General features: G+C 39.5%; 1 protein-coding gene across 1 annotated transcript in view; it reads right to left on the bottom strand.

The window, feature by feature from the left end:
• Positions 1–13,802, bottom strand: part of SLC26A3 (solute carrier family 26 member 3) — a 44,106-nt gene extending 30,304 nt beyond the window's left edge. Inside the window, exons 1-4 of the mRNA XM_082473672.1 lie at positions 2,565–13,802; positions 1,920–2,059; positions 609–719; positions 202–356 (exon numbers count right to left, since the gene is read on the bottom strand). Coding sequence (XP_082329798.1) covers positions 202–356; positions 609–719; positions 1,920–2,059; positions 2,565–2,695 — 537 coding nt within the window. The 5' untranslated portion in view covers positions 2,696–13,802. The remainder of the gene's footprint in view (positions 1–201; positions 357–608; positions 720–1,919; positions 2,060–2,564) is intronic.
• Positions 13,803–17,342: the final 3,540 nt, after the last annotated feature.

Genomic DNA, 17,342 nt, shown 5'->3' with positions numbered 1-17,342 from the left:
TCTATGCAAAGTAGATCTGCCCTTTCACTTCTGGTTGTGGTGAGTGACTCTTCTTAAATTATTTCCAATGGGCCACTGAAGGAGGCATGTAAACTAACGGGAAGAGTTGAGAGGGGTGGCAGGAAGGAGAAAAACCACAAAGATGTACACCAGTCAGGACACATAAATTGGGGAGGGTAGGTTCTGTGACAGAGTACTCACCTGGATGATTCCAGAAAGAATTGTGACCGTTGCAGCCACCATCACCTTATGCTCAGCCACTGAGCTATTAGTGACTGTCGGACCAGCTGTATCGGCTGTTGGGGTTAATCTCACAACTACTGCTCCCACCATCATACTAAGAACTGGAAATGGACCTAATAAAGAGAGGGCGAGTTGTAGTCATTATGTCTCCCTATAGCACAGTTGTCTTTCAGCCATAATGTAGCATATAAAAAGACTGCTGTCCGGGGTTCTGGTCTACTTCCCCAAGCCCCAGTCCTAATTCTTACAAGAAACTATGACTCCTCTCCTGGATTCTGCACAATTTGGAATTGATACAATGCGTGGCTAATGGCATTCATAAAGAAAAGCAATGTGAGCATTAATTAGCCCAGTAGTTCACTTACCCACTGATATGTGTCTAGAAGTGCCCAAGAAAAAGTAGATTATGACTGGGAAAAAGGCTGCATACAACCCATAGCTTGGGGGGATGGTGACCAGCAGGGCAAATGCTAAACCTGTGAATACACAAGCATCAGTGTCCTTATTTCATGCAAAGGGATCATAGAAGTTTTCATTAGGTTCTTCAAGTATTTAAGATTGTAACTTAAAAATTATTTTATTAACTCAAATGTATCAACGATGTAAATGTAAGAGCTAAAGCTATAAAACTCTCAGAAGAAAACTTAGGTGTAAACCTTTGTGACCTTGGATCAGGCATGGGTTTCTTAGACGTGACACCTATAGCATAAGCAACCAAATTTAAAACAGATAAACAGGGCCCCATCAAAATGTAAAAATGTGTGCTTCAAAGGATACTATCAAAAAAGTGAAATGACAACCTACAGAAAGGGAGAAATTATTTGCACATCGTATCTTGGATAAGGGTCTATTATCCAGAATTATATAATTAACTTTTGCAATTCAACAATAAAAAGACACATAACCTAATTTTAAAATGTGCAAAAGATTTACACAGACATTTCTCCAAAGAGGTACAAATTGTCAGTAAGGACATGAAAAGATGCTCAACATCATTAGTCGTTGGGAGAATGCAAATCAAAACCACAAAGAGAGGCCATTTCATGCTCACTAGGATAGCTAAAATAACAAAGGCAGACAAGAACAAGGGTTCACAAGGATGTGGAGAAATTTGAACCCTCACCATTGCTAGTGGGTTATTACATGACACAGTAATTATACTCCTAGGTATATACCCAAGAGAAATGAAACATGTCCACACAAAAACTTGTGTACAAGTGTTCATAATAGTATTATTCATAAAAGCCACAGTGTGGAAACAACCCAAATGTCCATCAACTCATGAATGGACAAACAAAATGTGGTATATCTATACAGTAGAATATTATTCATCCATAAAAAGGAATGAAGTACCCATACATCATGGATGAAACTTGCAAACATTATGCTAAGTGAAAGAAACCAGACACAAAAGACGACATATTCTGTGACTCTGCATGAAATGCTCAGAATAGGTAAATCCATTGAGACAGAAAGTTGTTGCCGAGGGATGGACGGAGTGGGGATGGGAAGTGATTGCAAGAGATTTTGGGGGATGGTTGTAGTGAAAATGTCTTGCAATTAGTTAGTGGTGATAGTTGCACAACCTCGTGAATACACAAAAAGCACTGAATTGTGCACATTAAAAGGGTGAATTTTATGATACATGAATTATATCTCAAAAAAAAAAAAGTTACCTTGCAGTACAGCCACCAGCCCTGTGCTGATTCCAGAAACAATGTCACTGAGGAGCCATTCCTTTATGCGATACGCTGGCAACCAAGATGCTATGGGGAACAAAGAGAGGGCAATTCTCTTGGCCTTTTGTGCAGAACAGCTGAAAACATTGAAAGCCACCGTTCAGTTATTAATATCCAATTTTAAGTTTAGTACCTATTGTAAATGGAAAATTGGTAAAGATAATAATATATTATCATTTCACTAACTTTCCCACTAACATTCACCTCCCTACCCATATCAACTGCCCCCAAAGGATTGACCACCACCAAAGGATTTTTTTTTTTAAGAAAAATGTTGCTTTTCTTTAGCCACAATGGAAATTATTTGTCATCCTCAGCTTGACTTTACAACACTCTGATGGAGAATTTTCCTCTGTCCTCATCTATCAGTCCTCTGATATGGAGAGATTGTGTTGAGAGCTGAGATTGGTGTTCATTTCAGAGACTACTTTTCTAGCCCTGGCAGGAAGTAGGAGGTTTGGAAACCAAAGATAAAAAGACTTTGGAGACTGTGGGCTAGAAAGAAGAGCTTGGAAGCTTAAAAATTTCAGAGAAAGTGCTTCATTTACTCCTAATGCCAGTACCTTAAAAAAAATATCTTACCGGAACCACTTTTTGAGGTGATCCAGAAGTGTCTTATGATGTCTGTGTTTCTTCTTATGTTCTTCCCCAAAAGCATTTGCGGAATACACTGGCCTGGCCACGACGTACTGATTCCCGATGGGTTCGATCATTCTGCTTTCTCTGACCGTTGTGGTAAGTGGAAGACCTTTGGAACTATGTGGCAAACCCTTCTTGCCTTTAGCAGGTTAAAAATGCCTGAAACCAAACAGAGCTTGCTTCTTAAATAACTCGGAGATAATGTGATGCAATTTACAGATGAGTGAGCTCTGAACTGAATGTTACCACCTTTTGAGATCAAAAGAGGCTGGATTAAGGGACCTAGATTGTGTTTTGCGACTGTGATAATCGCTTTTTACTGCAAGGAGCTGGACACCGCTCCGTCGGGTAAGTAAGCAAGGGCTTTGATTGATTTATTTTTAAAAGATTGCCAAAAAGCAATAGAAATTGACTCAGTTTACTAACCAGTGAGTGCATTTTTGACTTGTAAAGCGAGATCTCAAGAAAGGAATTTATTTAAAAAAAATTTTTTTCAGCAGTGTTTCCAAAGTTATGGCACTGGGGGTACTGGGACAGGTTAGATTTAAAGTCTATTCATTGCCCCTAACTCTAGTCAAGGCTGTTCCATTTGACCCATCAGAATTTTTGTAATACATTATAAAATGTTTTTAATTTGTGAAATTCATGGATATTGCCCATTTAAGGTATTTTCTTATTATTTCTGGGAATTAAATAGAGTTTTATCATTTGTAGTTGAGGAAACTACTCAATTTACTTAACCTTTTTGAGCTTCACTTGTGTACTTGGAATAATAATACTCGTTTCAAGGGGATGGTGAAAATTAAATGAGAATGTTTTCACAGCATCTAGCATTGCTTCAAAGCATCTAGCACACTACAAGCATTCACTAAATGGTAGTTCTTATTTTAACTATTTGCATTTTCTGCACAAAATTGTTAATTTGTTGGTTCTTATCTCAATCCTTTTTATTACAGTTAAAAGATCAGTTTTGCAAAAGTTTTTTAATGCACATTATCTATTTAGCCCTCACAATTCTTTGAGGCAATTATTATTATTCTTCTTGTCATCTTCTTACAAATGAGAAGATAATAAATAACACATAAAAGTCTCCATAAAAATCTAAGAATCTTTTCCTCAGGTCATACAGCTAGTACACTGTCAAAAATGGGACTTCTGTTTTCAGACTTTGCTGTTTCTTCTACAACATGCAGCTTCTCTTTTGTCCAGTGTGAACAGAATTGAAGAACCTTTCGACTAACTGTTAGCATTTTGCCCTCTAATCTTGGTTCTGTATCATAGTTATTAATTGAATTATCTCAAACTAGATTGTACCTGGTTACATGGTGCTTTTCCAAAGCTCAAGGGATTTTTAGCATGTTTGCAGAGCTCAAGTTATAACCAGGAATCAGATGCTGGCCTCAATTTCTGACCCCACCTGATCTCTCTTTGACACCCATTTCTTTCCCCACCCCATTCCCTAGCTTCCTCCAACGTCCTTTCTATTGACCTTCTCTGACCACAGCGTGGTGTTTCTGCCCCAGCCTCTGGCTTGACCTCCAGCATTTGAGACCCCGTGAACTTTGTTGTGACTCTGAGACCGCCTTTGCTATTCTTTCTGAGCCTCCTCCAACCCCAAGCTGCTTGTCCTCCTTGCTTCTCATTTCTATTCCCTCTCCCACCTCTCCACACTCAGTTCCAGGTGTTATATCCCACTAACTATATAGTACTTTCCATTATCAAAAGAACTTGTACGTGAAGGGGGGGGTTGGCTTACTCATTGCTGTGCATAGCGTGGATTTTTATCCTTGTTTGCCAACTACCAACCATATGGTTGGGACGTTTACACAAGATCTATCCCACGTTAGTGACTCTTGACACCTTAGGTCTCTTGCAAAGGCTGTCTTCAAGAAGAGCTTTAATCCTTGAGGTATGCAACCTAGCCAACATTATTATTATTATTAGGCCGTGCTGAGCAGCTTGCGGGATCTTATTTCCCCGGCCAGGGATTGAACCCTGGCCCCCATATCAGTGGAAGCATGGAGTCCTAACCACTGGACCGACAGGAAATTCCCCAACGTAGCCAATTTAGGATGAAGATGACTCGGGTACTGTGCATTCTATTTCTGGCAGATGCCGCCGTGGACAGAAAAAAAAAAAGATGCTGCTATTTTGTTACTTTACTCATATTTTCATCAAGTTGTTCACGGAAACTCATTAGTTCTCTTCCTTAAGAAAGATCCTGAAAGTGCTTTTTTTTTCTTCCTTTTGCTGCTGTACATTTTCTCTCTGCTAAGTCGCAGTCTAATTGTTTTGGCCAGTGACAATGATGGCAGATATAACTACATCTCTCTGAAGTTTCCTTCCCTGAGGATGACCATGCCCTGGCTCTATAGTGGGTCAAAGGCCTGAGCTCTGGCCATCCTGCAACAGCCTGGGAAATGCCACCACCTCATGCCCAAGCGCTGACTACAAGGGGAGTGCTCGAGGGCCGGCGTCAGGGTGGCTTAAGAAATCTTCCCAGAATTTAGAGCGAGAGAGCTTGAGGGCCACAATTCCAATCTTGTGGTTTTCCCCTAGCTGCCATCACTGCTCCCCAAAGCTACTGCCTCATACTCCACATGTAACCAGGGACTTCCCTGGTGGCCCAGTGGTTAAGACTCCATGCTTCCAAAGCAGAGGGAACTTAAGATCCCACGTGCCATGTGGCGCAGCAAAAAAAAAAGCTTATAAAAAAAAATATTCCACATATAACCAACCATCTGAGCCACTAAATCGACCACCCCAATGGTGCCTCTGCTGAGAAAAGCTCCAGATACTCATAAATTAATGTCATTCTCCAGTTCATCATTTCTGGGATTCTTGAGAATGACCTACTTTAGTTAGGAATTCAAAAGTGATTTTTCTTAACTTAAAAAAAAAAAAAACCTGAACATGTTACCTTTTCCCCAGAAATTCTTGGAAAACTTTTTCTTGGTTCCTAGAATCAATTCCAGTTTCAAATATTACACCCTTATTAATGTACACCTTTTCATGTTCTGTTTTATCTTCATGCCTCAAATTTTTCTCTGGGTTTCTTAGGGTGTCAGTGGCTTTTGGGGGATTGAAATTCATTCTCAGGCACTTTTCCTCCTAATAATTTTTGGACTTTAAGCCTTGTTTGTGTACATTTCCAGTCTTGCTTCCTTTCCTATGATGTGTTCTTTTTAATTTTTTGGCCTTTATTACATATAAATTACATACATAGACACATGCACATACATACATATACCTACATATCTTGGTCCTGTGACTTAGTCATACACGTTTGTCTTTCTCTACTTTTTTTTTTTTTCTGAGCAGAAATTTAGTCCTGGGATGAATTTCTGAAGTTCAGTTTTTTCCATTTTAACTATTCTGATTTATTAATAACATTTTGATATTTCTAGGAATTAGGGATAGTCATGTGCATTACCCATCCCCCAACCCCCCTAAGCTCCACCCATCTGCAACCAGCAGCGCAGCACTGAGTGTCACCACCTGGCTTCCAGCTACCTGGGCACCTCCATTCTGCCTGCCCCACTCCCCTGTGAAGTGTCGATGGCCATGACCTTTGCATGTCTGGGCATTTATCCATTCAGTGTTCTAGTCTTTCAGGGGTCTGCCCCTTCTGTGGGAAACTAATTTGAACCAAGATGCTCATAAGCAATGCTAGTATTTTTCTTTAATTGGTGGTAACTTGAAACCAGGAGGGAAGCAGGTGTGTGGAATATTTCCCAGCCCCTCCCCAGTCACGGTAGATAACCTCTACCACCCTTGCACAAGGTTGGCTCTCAGTGACTCCACCCCTCCGTCAGATCTCAAAATACCCCTGTGCCAGTCGGTGGAAAACCAGAGGTAAGCCAGGCCTATTTCATGAATTGGTCCTTGGACAATGGGAAAAACAGCCGTGTCTTGATAGCTACATCTGGGGGAGAGATGGGAGAACAAGCAGAATAATGGCTCTGGTGAGAACCTTCAGAGGGACCCCACTCCACAGCCAAAAAGAAACCAGAAATCAAGTGCACGTAGATCCACATTCTGGATGATGTCAAGCTGAATGGAAGCGGGGAGATAACGGCATCAAAATCGTAGAGGGACAGAGTGGTGGTTAGGAGTCACTGGGCTGGGGATGAGTGGGAAGGATGCGGGTGAAGAGAGCTCGAGGCGGAGGCTGATCCTGATGAAGAAAGGTCAGAAGGGTCAGAGGTGGGAAAGGCTGTACTTTCTAGTTAAATGTTGTGGTTCTTGTGTGCTTCAGCCACTTTGGAAACACAGTAAGGTAATTAATTAAGCTACGGTATAGATGTGAAGTTGAACCTGGTAGCTCTTTGGGAGAAATAAATGTGTCCAGTATCATTTAGAACATAAAAGCACTCCTGTTTTCCTTCCACCCTTCAGTCATGATCCTTGGAAAGCTATGAGCATCTCACAAACCCTTCCAGATTGCTTTTGAAGTCAGAGTCTTCCCCTGAAGAGGGGATGCGCTGACATAGAAGGCAATTAAAGGTGGTGGGACTGGAATGAGAATCCTGAGGGTGTGGGGCAGTATCTCCAAAGAGTCCCAAAGATTTTTTTTTTTTTTTTGCCACAATAATATGGACGATTCACACAGCTCTAGTGCAGTGTCCATAGTGGGCAAGAACATAACAGGTATTTTGTATTGCTTATTCAAGAAATCTGTGTATGTGACACAGATTTATAGTGGTCTTATCTTCTAGGAACTTAACTCAGTTTTATCTTAATCTTAGTTCAGGCACTATAGTTATTATTGACAATTCTTTTTATTGGCAATTATCATTCTTGACCATCTGCTGAAAAACTCAGTCAGACCTAACTGAGTTGGGAGGTGCAACAGAAAAGATTGGGAATTGGGCAACTAAGTAGACCTGCCTTCACATCCTTGCTTTGCCATTGCTTCACTGTGTTGCTATGGGCAAGTGCTCCAAGCCTTAGTTTTTCTCATGGTGAAAGGGGATGTCATTACCTCCCTGGTAGGACTGTTGTCCAGACTGAAAGTGAGGTATGTAAGGAGAGACTTCTTAGCTTTAATTGCACAGATAATAGTTTCAGGATGGAGTTTAATAACTGAGTAGACCTTACATGACAGTCAGCTGGAACCTGTCTGAAAATGCTAGTGCCACCATCTTTTCTATAATTTTGTGTTTATTCTGGACTTCTCCAGAATTCGAGCTTTTCCATTCCCACCCATTTATTTTAACATGATGTTAAAGCATCTCCTATCTAAGCTTCTTAGCATGGTATACAAGGCCCCGCATATCTTGGCTCTGGCCTACCTCAAGACTCTTCACTCCTCCTTCATAATTACAGCAGTTTCTTAACAAACCATGATATTTAACACCCCCTCCACCCATTCCTTTACATGCATTGTTTTCTTTATCTGTGTTCTCCTCCAACACCTGGTAAATTCCAATTCATCCTTAAAAATACTCAGCTGTCCCTGACCATTGATTTGTTCCTTTGTTCCTTCAACAAGCATTTATCGTCCTATTGTTTGTTAGGAACCCTGTTCCTAACGTAACTGTATAAGATAAGACAATGCTGTAAAGCCTTCATGGCATCCCCTAAAAAGAGTTAATCATTTCCTTATTGTACACACGTGGTGTGTATTTCTCTCCCATAGTGTACTGTATTGTCATTATTTGTTGATAAGTTTCTCTTTCCAACAAGACTCAGTTCCTCAAGGACAAGGTCTAAATCTTAATCATTTTTTCCCTTTTGCATAGTACCTGTACCATAGTAATTACTCAGAAAGGTTTGTTGAAATAAACTGAACTATAAGCAAAAGATATAGAAACTATGTAGTCCTAAATTCCAGTTTACTTGCATAGAAGGAGTGCCCAAAACGATTGGTACAGATAACAAATTGTAAGCAGAAGGGATGTGAGTGTGGGTTGGCGTTGAGGAAGATTTCATCAAGGGACTGTGGGTCTTGAGTTAGACCTTAAAGAACAGGTAAGTTTGAAAGAGATGATGAGAAAGCAGTGGGGGATGAACACATCATGTTCAAAGGCTAGCAGCCAAATACTGGAACAGAAGATTTTGTTGGCCAAAAGGCTGAACTGCTAGAGAAATGTTAAGGTGTGCCATAGGAAGGAATCTCAGACCCACAAGGCTCTCAAAATAATAAAGAGAATCCCTTGACTTTCTCTAAGGATTTGCATCTTTCTAAGCACTTTCACTTTTCTCTCTTGAGTGTTATCCTGTGAAGTAGGCAGAGAAGGTAGGCGTTATTATCACCAATTTACAGACCAGGAAATTGAGGTCAGAAAAGATATAAGACTTCCCAAGTCTCACAGCTAGCAAGTGACAGGGCCAGGACAAGAAGTCAGGTCTTGTAAATGATTCTCTCCAATCCACACTCTTCTCTGCCTTTTGATGTGGGGATGCCCATGAGCCGTGATCCCCAAGAGAGACAAGACAAGAGAACAGAGCTCCAGACGAGGTACCTACAGTGCTCTTGCCCTTGTGCAGAAGAGCCCCTCCCGCCAGGCTCCTGCTCTCAACATCACATACACAAAATGTGAGCCTGGATAGCCTGGAGTTCAATCTCACTGAAGTGAACTGGTTTATTCTCCCCTTTGTTACTCAACAAAGTGAAACAGAAGCTAGAGGAAGGCTCTTTTCTCCTTGTTTGGAGAACCAAGGACCTCCATCATGGAGAGAAGCTGGACCAAGTTATTACTCATTTATTCTAGTAATTAAAAAATATCCATTCTCATTTTGTGAACTGTTTTGTTCCTTAGTGAAGTATAAGCTATTTAGTAGCTATTGAGACATTTGTTCATTTATTTATATACCTACTCATTCATTTATCCAGGTGGAGGAGGCAAGGTGTGTGTTAACCCACTGTAAACTATTTAATACTTTTGTCTGAAATCAAATAGTTGCTTCCTCATTTCTTAGTACGAATGATCTTTATGTGGCCAACTTTCACTACACTGTTTCTCTGAATGACACATTTTCTTTGGAAAAGAGAACTATCTAATCCAAAGATTTAATAAGTTGTTTTTCACACTCATGTTTAAAGAATATTGTGTAATCTTTTTTTTTTTTGGCTGCACTGCATGGCATCTGGGATCTTAGTTCCCCGACCAGGGATCAAACCGTGTCCCTTGCAGTGGAAGAACAGAGTCCTAATCACTGGACTGCCAGGGAATTCCCTGTAATCTTCTTCTGACACTTTAAAGAATGAAATAAATTTTCCTGTTAGGACTGGTAATCCATAGGAAAAGTACTCCTGCTGGTATGATATTACTCATGGCATGTGACATTCTGCTACTTTCCAGTGGCAACTTTTTTCTCTTTCTTTTTTACTGTCTGTCCTACTTGTTTCTCTTCCCTTTTCTCTCCCGGCCACCCCGCCCCGCTTTCCCTTCTTGGACTTTCTGGAGTGTCTGGCAGTTAAATCCCTCACTTTTGGACCAAAAGTCTTTTCTCAATACCTTCTAACAGATCATTCTATCTCCTGGAAAAAAACCTTTCCTAAAATCTTGCTTTATTTGCCAAACTTCAGAACAGATGGTCTACTAATAAAGTCAGGTTTGAGTGCAGAATTAAAGGAATATGTGAATAATGAATGCAAAAAACCCTGCTATCAATGAAAAGGCTATTTAAGCCCTAACAGTGCATACAAACATTTACTTGGTCATGTCAAAATCTACTCAGGTATTTACATCACATTGCTAGGGCTCCAGACTAACATTTTTAGCCTACTGTTAGTGGTATCATTCAAAATTTCCTGCTCATGGAATAAACTCAAGAATGCAACCCTAACTTTTGAATAGGCTTTGATCAAAAAACATAACATTTGCAAGAGAAAACCAGTTTGAGTAAAATGATCATATATTTGTTTCCTACCTGATACACACTCATTGAGGTCCTTCAGCGATGGTGGAAAATAGCCCAGTTCTAAGAGGCAGTGTCCATCCACTTAGGTCTGCACACATCCATATGTACAGAGATGTCTATATATAGGTTATGTAAGGTAGTGGGGAAATCACCTTTCTGTCAGCTTTAATAATTAACTTTCATTAACTTTTACAACAATGGAAAGACTCCAGTGTGGTCTTGACCTTTGAGACTCTGATCAGCAGATGGGATGATGGCAACAGCTTCCTCAAGTTCCTTGTGAGATTATACCTCTCATTGCACTTGTATGTGTGTGTGTGGATTTCATTGGTCTGCAGAGATTTGCACAGCCTATGTGTATATAGAAGTAAAAAAAAAAAAAAAAATCTCAGCAAGGGTTATCTTCCTGACATTTTACCTACCAGTTTAGATGGGAGTTGAGAGGTGTTACTTCTTGGCTGGATCACTCCAAAGAACGCTCATGAGATGCAAAAGAGCGGTGCACAGGCTAACTCATGGTGTGATAAAGGCCCTTCTTAGGAAGCTCTCCTAACTCCAGGCCACAGGCCTCTGTTTTCCCTCTAATTTCTGCCCTGACCACCGCTCCTGCTAAGGGCAGCAAACCCTGCGTTGCGAACTCCAATGAGTATTTTGAATCCTCATCTTACTTAACCTCTCAGCGTTTGACTGTGCTGACTACTCGTCCTGGAGAACCTCTCTTTTTAAAATGTTAATTTTTTAAAATCACACCTCTCCCCATTTTCACCTCATGCTTCTTTGCCAACTCCTCCTCTATCCAACTCTTCCTTTTTTTTAGGCATTCCCCTCTGTCCTGGACTCCCTTCTCTTCTTGCTACCAGCTTCAGTCCTTGGACTCTTTATTCAATAGAAACTGATGAGGCCAGAGGAGAAATTCAGGCAAGGCTTTACTGGGGCCCCTGATGCAGCAGCATGTGGGAGCAGAAACAAGTAACAGGTTCCTTTGCTCGCTCCCTGAGGAGGGCGGGCTGGCTCCTTAAATGGGACGAGGATAGGGGTGAGTTGGTGAGTCTGGGTCGGACTGGAGGGGTGGCTTGGGTGGTCTGCCCATCCCCTTGGGGGTGCTGTGTGCAGGGATCATGCGCAGTACCCTGCTTTTATTCCCGGCACCTCGGAAGTGGCAGTTGGTTTGTGGCCTTTTTGTATCTTACTGTTCATAATTTGCCCCAACTGCGCATGCACGCAGTTATTTTTAGTCCCTTATAGTTTGTATTCTGTTGCTGGAGGAGACGTTTGTCTGGGTGCAAATGCAAGCACTCTGGTAGATACGGGTCCCAGGTCCCAGCCTATCTTATTCTCTCTCTTTATCTTCTTACTCTAAGAGTCCCGTGGCTCCCAGGGACTTTCAGATTTCTAAGTCCAGCCCTCCAGATCCACATATTTAACTGTGTACCCAATATCTCTGCTTAGAGGCCTCACAGGCCTCTCAAACTTGACACGTCCGGATCTGAACTCTTGATCTTTCCTCCCAAATCTGCTTCATCTCTAATTTTCCCCATTCTAGTAAAGAACCCCACCACCCAAGTCGTGTCAGAAATCTGAGAGTCATTTTGCCACTGTCTCTTACAAACAATCGCCCCACCCCCAGCCAATGCGTCATCACCAAGTCCTGCTGAATCTACCTCCAAAATATATCGCAAATTTTCATCGCACTTTTGCCTCCCTAGCCTAAGTCACCACCATCTCCCGCAAGAGCCTCTTGCTGCACTTCTCGCTTCCTCTCTTAGCCCTCCCAGTCTCTTTACCACCCAATAGTTAGAATGATCTTTTCATGCTGGGACTCTTCAGGGAACTAATGATGGTACTTAGGATAAAAGACCTCCAAAGTCTTGCATGATAACCTCTTGCCCAACTCTCCAACCTCATCTGGCTCTGCTTTGCCTATTGTTTTCTTCCTTCCAACCATAGTGGCGTCTTTAGAGCCCTGAATTTGCCCGCCCCTTCCAGGCATAGTTTCCTCTGCTTTAATGCTCTCTTCCCTCCCTTTCTGTCTGGCTGTTCAATATCACTTCCTCAGAGAGAAGCACTTTGACTCCCAAATCTAAGTGAATTCCTCTTGTGGTATTTCTCTCATAGCCTCCTGTACTTTCCTAAAGTATCATCATAATTAAAAAATAAACAATTATTTTTGCAAGTACTTGTTTAATGTTTGGCTCCCTCTTTTGAATAAAAGCTCCATACAGGCAGTGACCTTGACTGTCTTATTCACTACTCTGTCCCCAGTACCTAGAATGAATCTACCACAGAACTGGTTGAATGACGGTTAAATGAGTGAATAATATTTGGTACAACAAAATTCCAAAAGAATTAGGACAAGTCACTAGAGTTTATTCTAAATTAATCTAACCTGTATTTTTAAATTTGGCTCAAACATGTACTAACTGTGTAACTGAATTAGTTGTGTCATCATTTAAAGTACATAATACTGCTTTTTTTAAAGAAAAATGTACAGTGTACAAACTACTATATATGAAATAAATAAGCTACAATATATTGTACAATACATATATTGTACAATACAGGGAATATAGCCAATATTTTATAGCTATACGTGGAATACAGCCTTTAAAAATTGTGAATTACTAAGTTGTACACCTGAAACATACAATATTGTACATCAATTATACCTCAGTAAAGAAAAGTACAGCATTTATTCAGACCTACTGTGCATTGATCAAATTGTGTTTTTAGGTTTGTTGTTGAGAGAACTGGAGAACGTTGCATATAAAGATAGAATTTCAGAACCATTGATCAGATGAAAAATTATTTATTTTAGAACAAATAAGAGAGTTTTGAAAGGTTTATGGATACAAGCTGAACAAAGACAAATCAAAAGCATTCCTATATACTAACAATAACCAAATTTAAAAATGTAATAGAAAGATACCATTGGTAATAGCAACAAAAGATACAGAGATAAGTAGGAATAAATTGTTTTTTTGAATTTTATTTTATTTATTTTTTATACAGCAGGTTCTTATTAGTTATCCGTTTTATACATATTAGTGTATATATGTCAATCCCAATCTCCCAATTCATCCCACCACCACCACCCTGCCACTTTCCCCCCTTGGTGTCCATACATTTATTCTCTACATCTGTGTCTCAATTTCTGCCCTGCAATCCAGTTCATCTGTACCATTTTTCTAGGTTCCACATACATGCGTTAATATACGATATTTGTTTTTCTCTTTCTGACTTACTTCACTCTGTATGACAGTCTCTAGATCCATCCACGTCTCTACAGATGACCCAATTTCGTTCCTTTTTATGGCTGAGTAATATCCATTGTGTATATGTACCACATCTTCTTTATCCATTTGTCTGTTGATGGGCATTTAGGTTGCTTCCATGACCTGGCTATTGTAAATAGTGCTGCAATGAACATTGGGGTGCATGTATCTTTTTGAATTATGGTTTTCTCTGGGTATATGTCCAGTAGTGGGATTGCTGGGTCATATGGTAATTCTATTTTTAGTTTTTTAAGGAACCTCCATACTGTTCTCCATAGTGGCTGTATCCATTTACATTCCCACCAACAGTGCAAGAGGCTTCCCTTTTCTCCACACCCTCTCCAGCATTTGTTGTTTGTAGATTTTCTGATGATGCCCATTCTAACTGGTGTGAGGTGATACCTCATTGTAGTTTTGATTTGCATTTCTCTAATAATTAGTGATGTTGAGCAGCTTTTCATGTGCTTCTTGGCCATCTGTATGTCTTCTTTGGAGAAATGTCTATTTAGGTCTTCTGGCCATTTTTGGATTGGGTTGTTTGTATTTTTAATATTGAGCTGCATGAGCTGTTTATATATTTTGAAGATTAATCCTTTGTCTGTTGATTTGTTTGCAAATATTTTCTCCCATTCTGAGTGTCGTCTTTTTGTCTTCTTTGTAGTTTCCTTTGCTTTGCAAAAGCTTTTAAGTTTCATTGGGTCCCATTTGTTTATTTTTGTTTTTATTTCCATTACTCTAGGAGGTGGATCAAAAAAGATCTTGCTGTGATTTATGTCAGAGAATGTTCTTCCTATGTTTTCCTCTAAGAGTTTTATAGTGTCTGGTCTTACATTTAGGTCTTTAATCCATTTTGAGTTTATTTTTGTGTATGGTGTTAGGAAGTGTTCTAATTTCATTCTTTCACATGTAGCTGTCCAGTTTTCCGAGCACCACTTATTGAAGAGACTGTCTTTTCCCCATTGTATATCCTTGCCTCCTTTGTCATAGATTAGTTGACCATAGGTGCGTGGGTTTATCTCTGGGCTTTCTGTCTTGTTCCATTGATCTATGTTTCTGTTTTTGTGCCAGTATTATATTGTCTTGATTACTGTAGCTTTGTAGTATAGTCGGAAGTCAGGGAGTCTGATTCCTCCAGCTCCATTTTTTACCCTCAATACTGCTTTGGCTATTCGGGGTCTTTTGTGTCTCCATACAAATTAAAAAATTTTTTGTTCTCGTTCTGTAAAAAATGCCATTGGTAATTTGATAGGGATTACATTGAATCTGTAGATTGCTTTGGGTAGTATAGTCATTTTCACAATATTGATTCTTCCAATCCAAGAACATGGTATATCTCTCTATCTGCTTGTGTCATCTTTGATTTCTTCATCAGTGTCTTATAGTTTTCTGCATACAGGTCTTTTACCTCCTTAGGTAGGTTTATTCCTAGGTATTTTATTCTGTTTGTTGCAATGGTGAATGGGGTTGTTTCCTTAATTTTTCTTTCTGATCCTTCATTGTTAGTGTATAGGAATGCAAGAGATTTCTGTGCATTAATTTTGTGTCCTGCAACTTTACCAAATTCATTGACTAGCTCTAGTAGTTTTCTGGTGGCATCTTTAGGATTCTCTATGTATAGTATCATGTCATCCGCAAACAGTGACAGTTTTACTTCTTCTTTTCTGAATTGGATTCCTTTTATTTCTTTTTCTTCTCTGATTGCCATGGATAGGACTTCCAAAACTATGTTGAATAATAGTGGTGAGGGTGGGCACCCTCATCTTGTTCCTGATCTTAGAGGAAATGCTTTCAGTTTTTCACCATTGAGAATGATGTTTGCTGTGGGTTTGTCCTATATGGCCTTTATTATGTTGAGGTAGGTTCCCTCTATGCCCACTTTCTGGAGAATTTTTATCATAAATGGGTGTTGACCTAGAGGGGTGGGATAGGGAGGGTGGGAGGGAGGGAGATGCAAGAGGGAAGAGATATGGGAACACATGTATATGTATAACTGATTCACTTTGTTATAAAGCAGAAACTAACACACCATTGTAAAGCAATTATACTCCAAAAAAGATGTTAAAAAATAAATTAATTAATTAATTAAATAAATGGGTGTTGAATTTTGTCAAAAGCTTTTTCTGCATCTATTGAGATGATCATATGGTTTTTATTCTTCAATTTCTTAATATGGTGTATCACATTGATTGATATATATTGAAGAATCCTTGCATCCCTGGGATAAATCCCACTTGATCATGGTGTATGATTTTCTTAATGTGTTGTTGGATTTTGTTTGCTAGTATTTTGTTGAGGATTTTTGCATCTATATTCATCAGTGATATTGGTCTGTAATTTCCTTTTTTTGTAGTATCTTTGTCTGGTTTTGGTATCAGGGTGATGGTGGCCTCATAGAATGAGTTTGGGAGTGTTCCTTCCCCTGCAATTTTTTGGAAGAGTTTGAGAAGGATGGGTGTTAGCTCTTCTCTAAATGTTTGATAGAATTCACCTGTGAAGCCATCTGGTCCTGGACTTTTGTTTGTTGGAAGATTTTTAATCACATTTTCAATTTCATTACTTGTGATTGGTCTGTTCATATTTTCTATTTCTTCCTGGTTCAGTCTTGGAAGGTTATACCTTTCTAAGAATTTGTCCATTTCTTCCAGGTTGTCCATTTTATTGGCATAGAGTTGCTTGTAGTAGTCTCTTATGATGCTTTGTATTTCTGTGGTGTCTGTTGTAACTTCTCCTTTTTCATTTCTAATTTTATTGATTTGAGTCCTTTCCCTCTTTTTCTTGAGTCTGGCTAAATGTTTATCATTTTTGTTTATCTTCTCAAAGAACCAGCTTTTATTTTTATTGATCTTTGCTATTGTTTTCTTTGTTTGTATTTCATTTATTTCTGCTCTGATCTTTATGATTTCTTTCCTTCTCCTAACTTTGGGTTTTCTTTGTTCTTCTTGCTTTAGTTCCTTTAAGTGTAAGGTTAGATGGTTTATTTGAGATTTTTCTTGTTTCTTGACATAGGCTTGTATTGTTATAAACTTCCCTCTTAGAACTGCTTTTGCTGCATCCCATAGGTTTGGATCATCATGTTTTCGTTGTAATTTGTCTCTAGGTATTTTTTGATTTCCTCTTTGATTTCTTCAGTAATCTCTTGGTTATTTAGTAGTATATTGTTTAGCCTCCATATGTTTGTGTTTTTTATGTTTTTTTCCCCTGTAATTGACTCCTAATCTCATAGTGCTGTGGTCAGAAAAGATTCTTGTATGATTTCAATTTTCTTAAATATACTGAGGCTTGATTTGTGACCCAAGATGTGATCTATCCTGGAGAATGTTCCATGTGCACTTGAGAAGAATGTGTAATCTGCTGTTTTTGGATGGGATGTCCTATAAATATCAATTGAATTTATCTGGTCTATTGTGTCATTGAAAGCTTGCGTTTCCTTGTGCATTTTCTCTCTGGATGATCTGTCCATTGGTGTAAGTGAGGTGTTAAAGTCCCCCACTATTATTGTGTTACTGTCGATTTCCTCTTTTATAGGTGTTAGCAGTTGCCTTATGTATTGAGGTGCTCCTATGTTGGGTGCATATATATT

The sequence above is a fragment of the Balaenoptera physalus genome (genome assembly GCF_965194825.1).
Source record: "Balaenoptera physalus genome assembly, chromosome: 8".
Taxonomy (NCBI): domain Eukaryota; kingdom Metazoa; phylum Chordata; class Mammalia; order Artiodactyla; family Balaenopteridae; genus Balaenoptera; species Balaenoptera physalus.
This window is presented reverse-complemented; position numbering and strand designations above follow the sequence as displayed.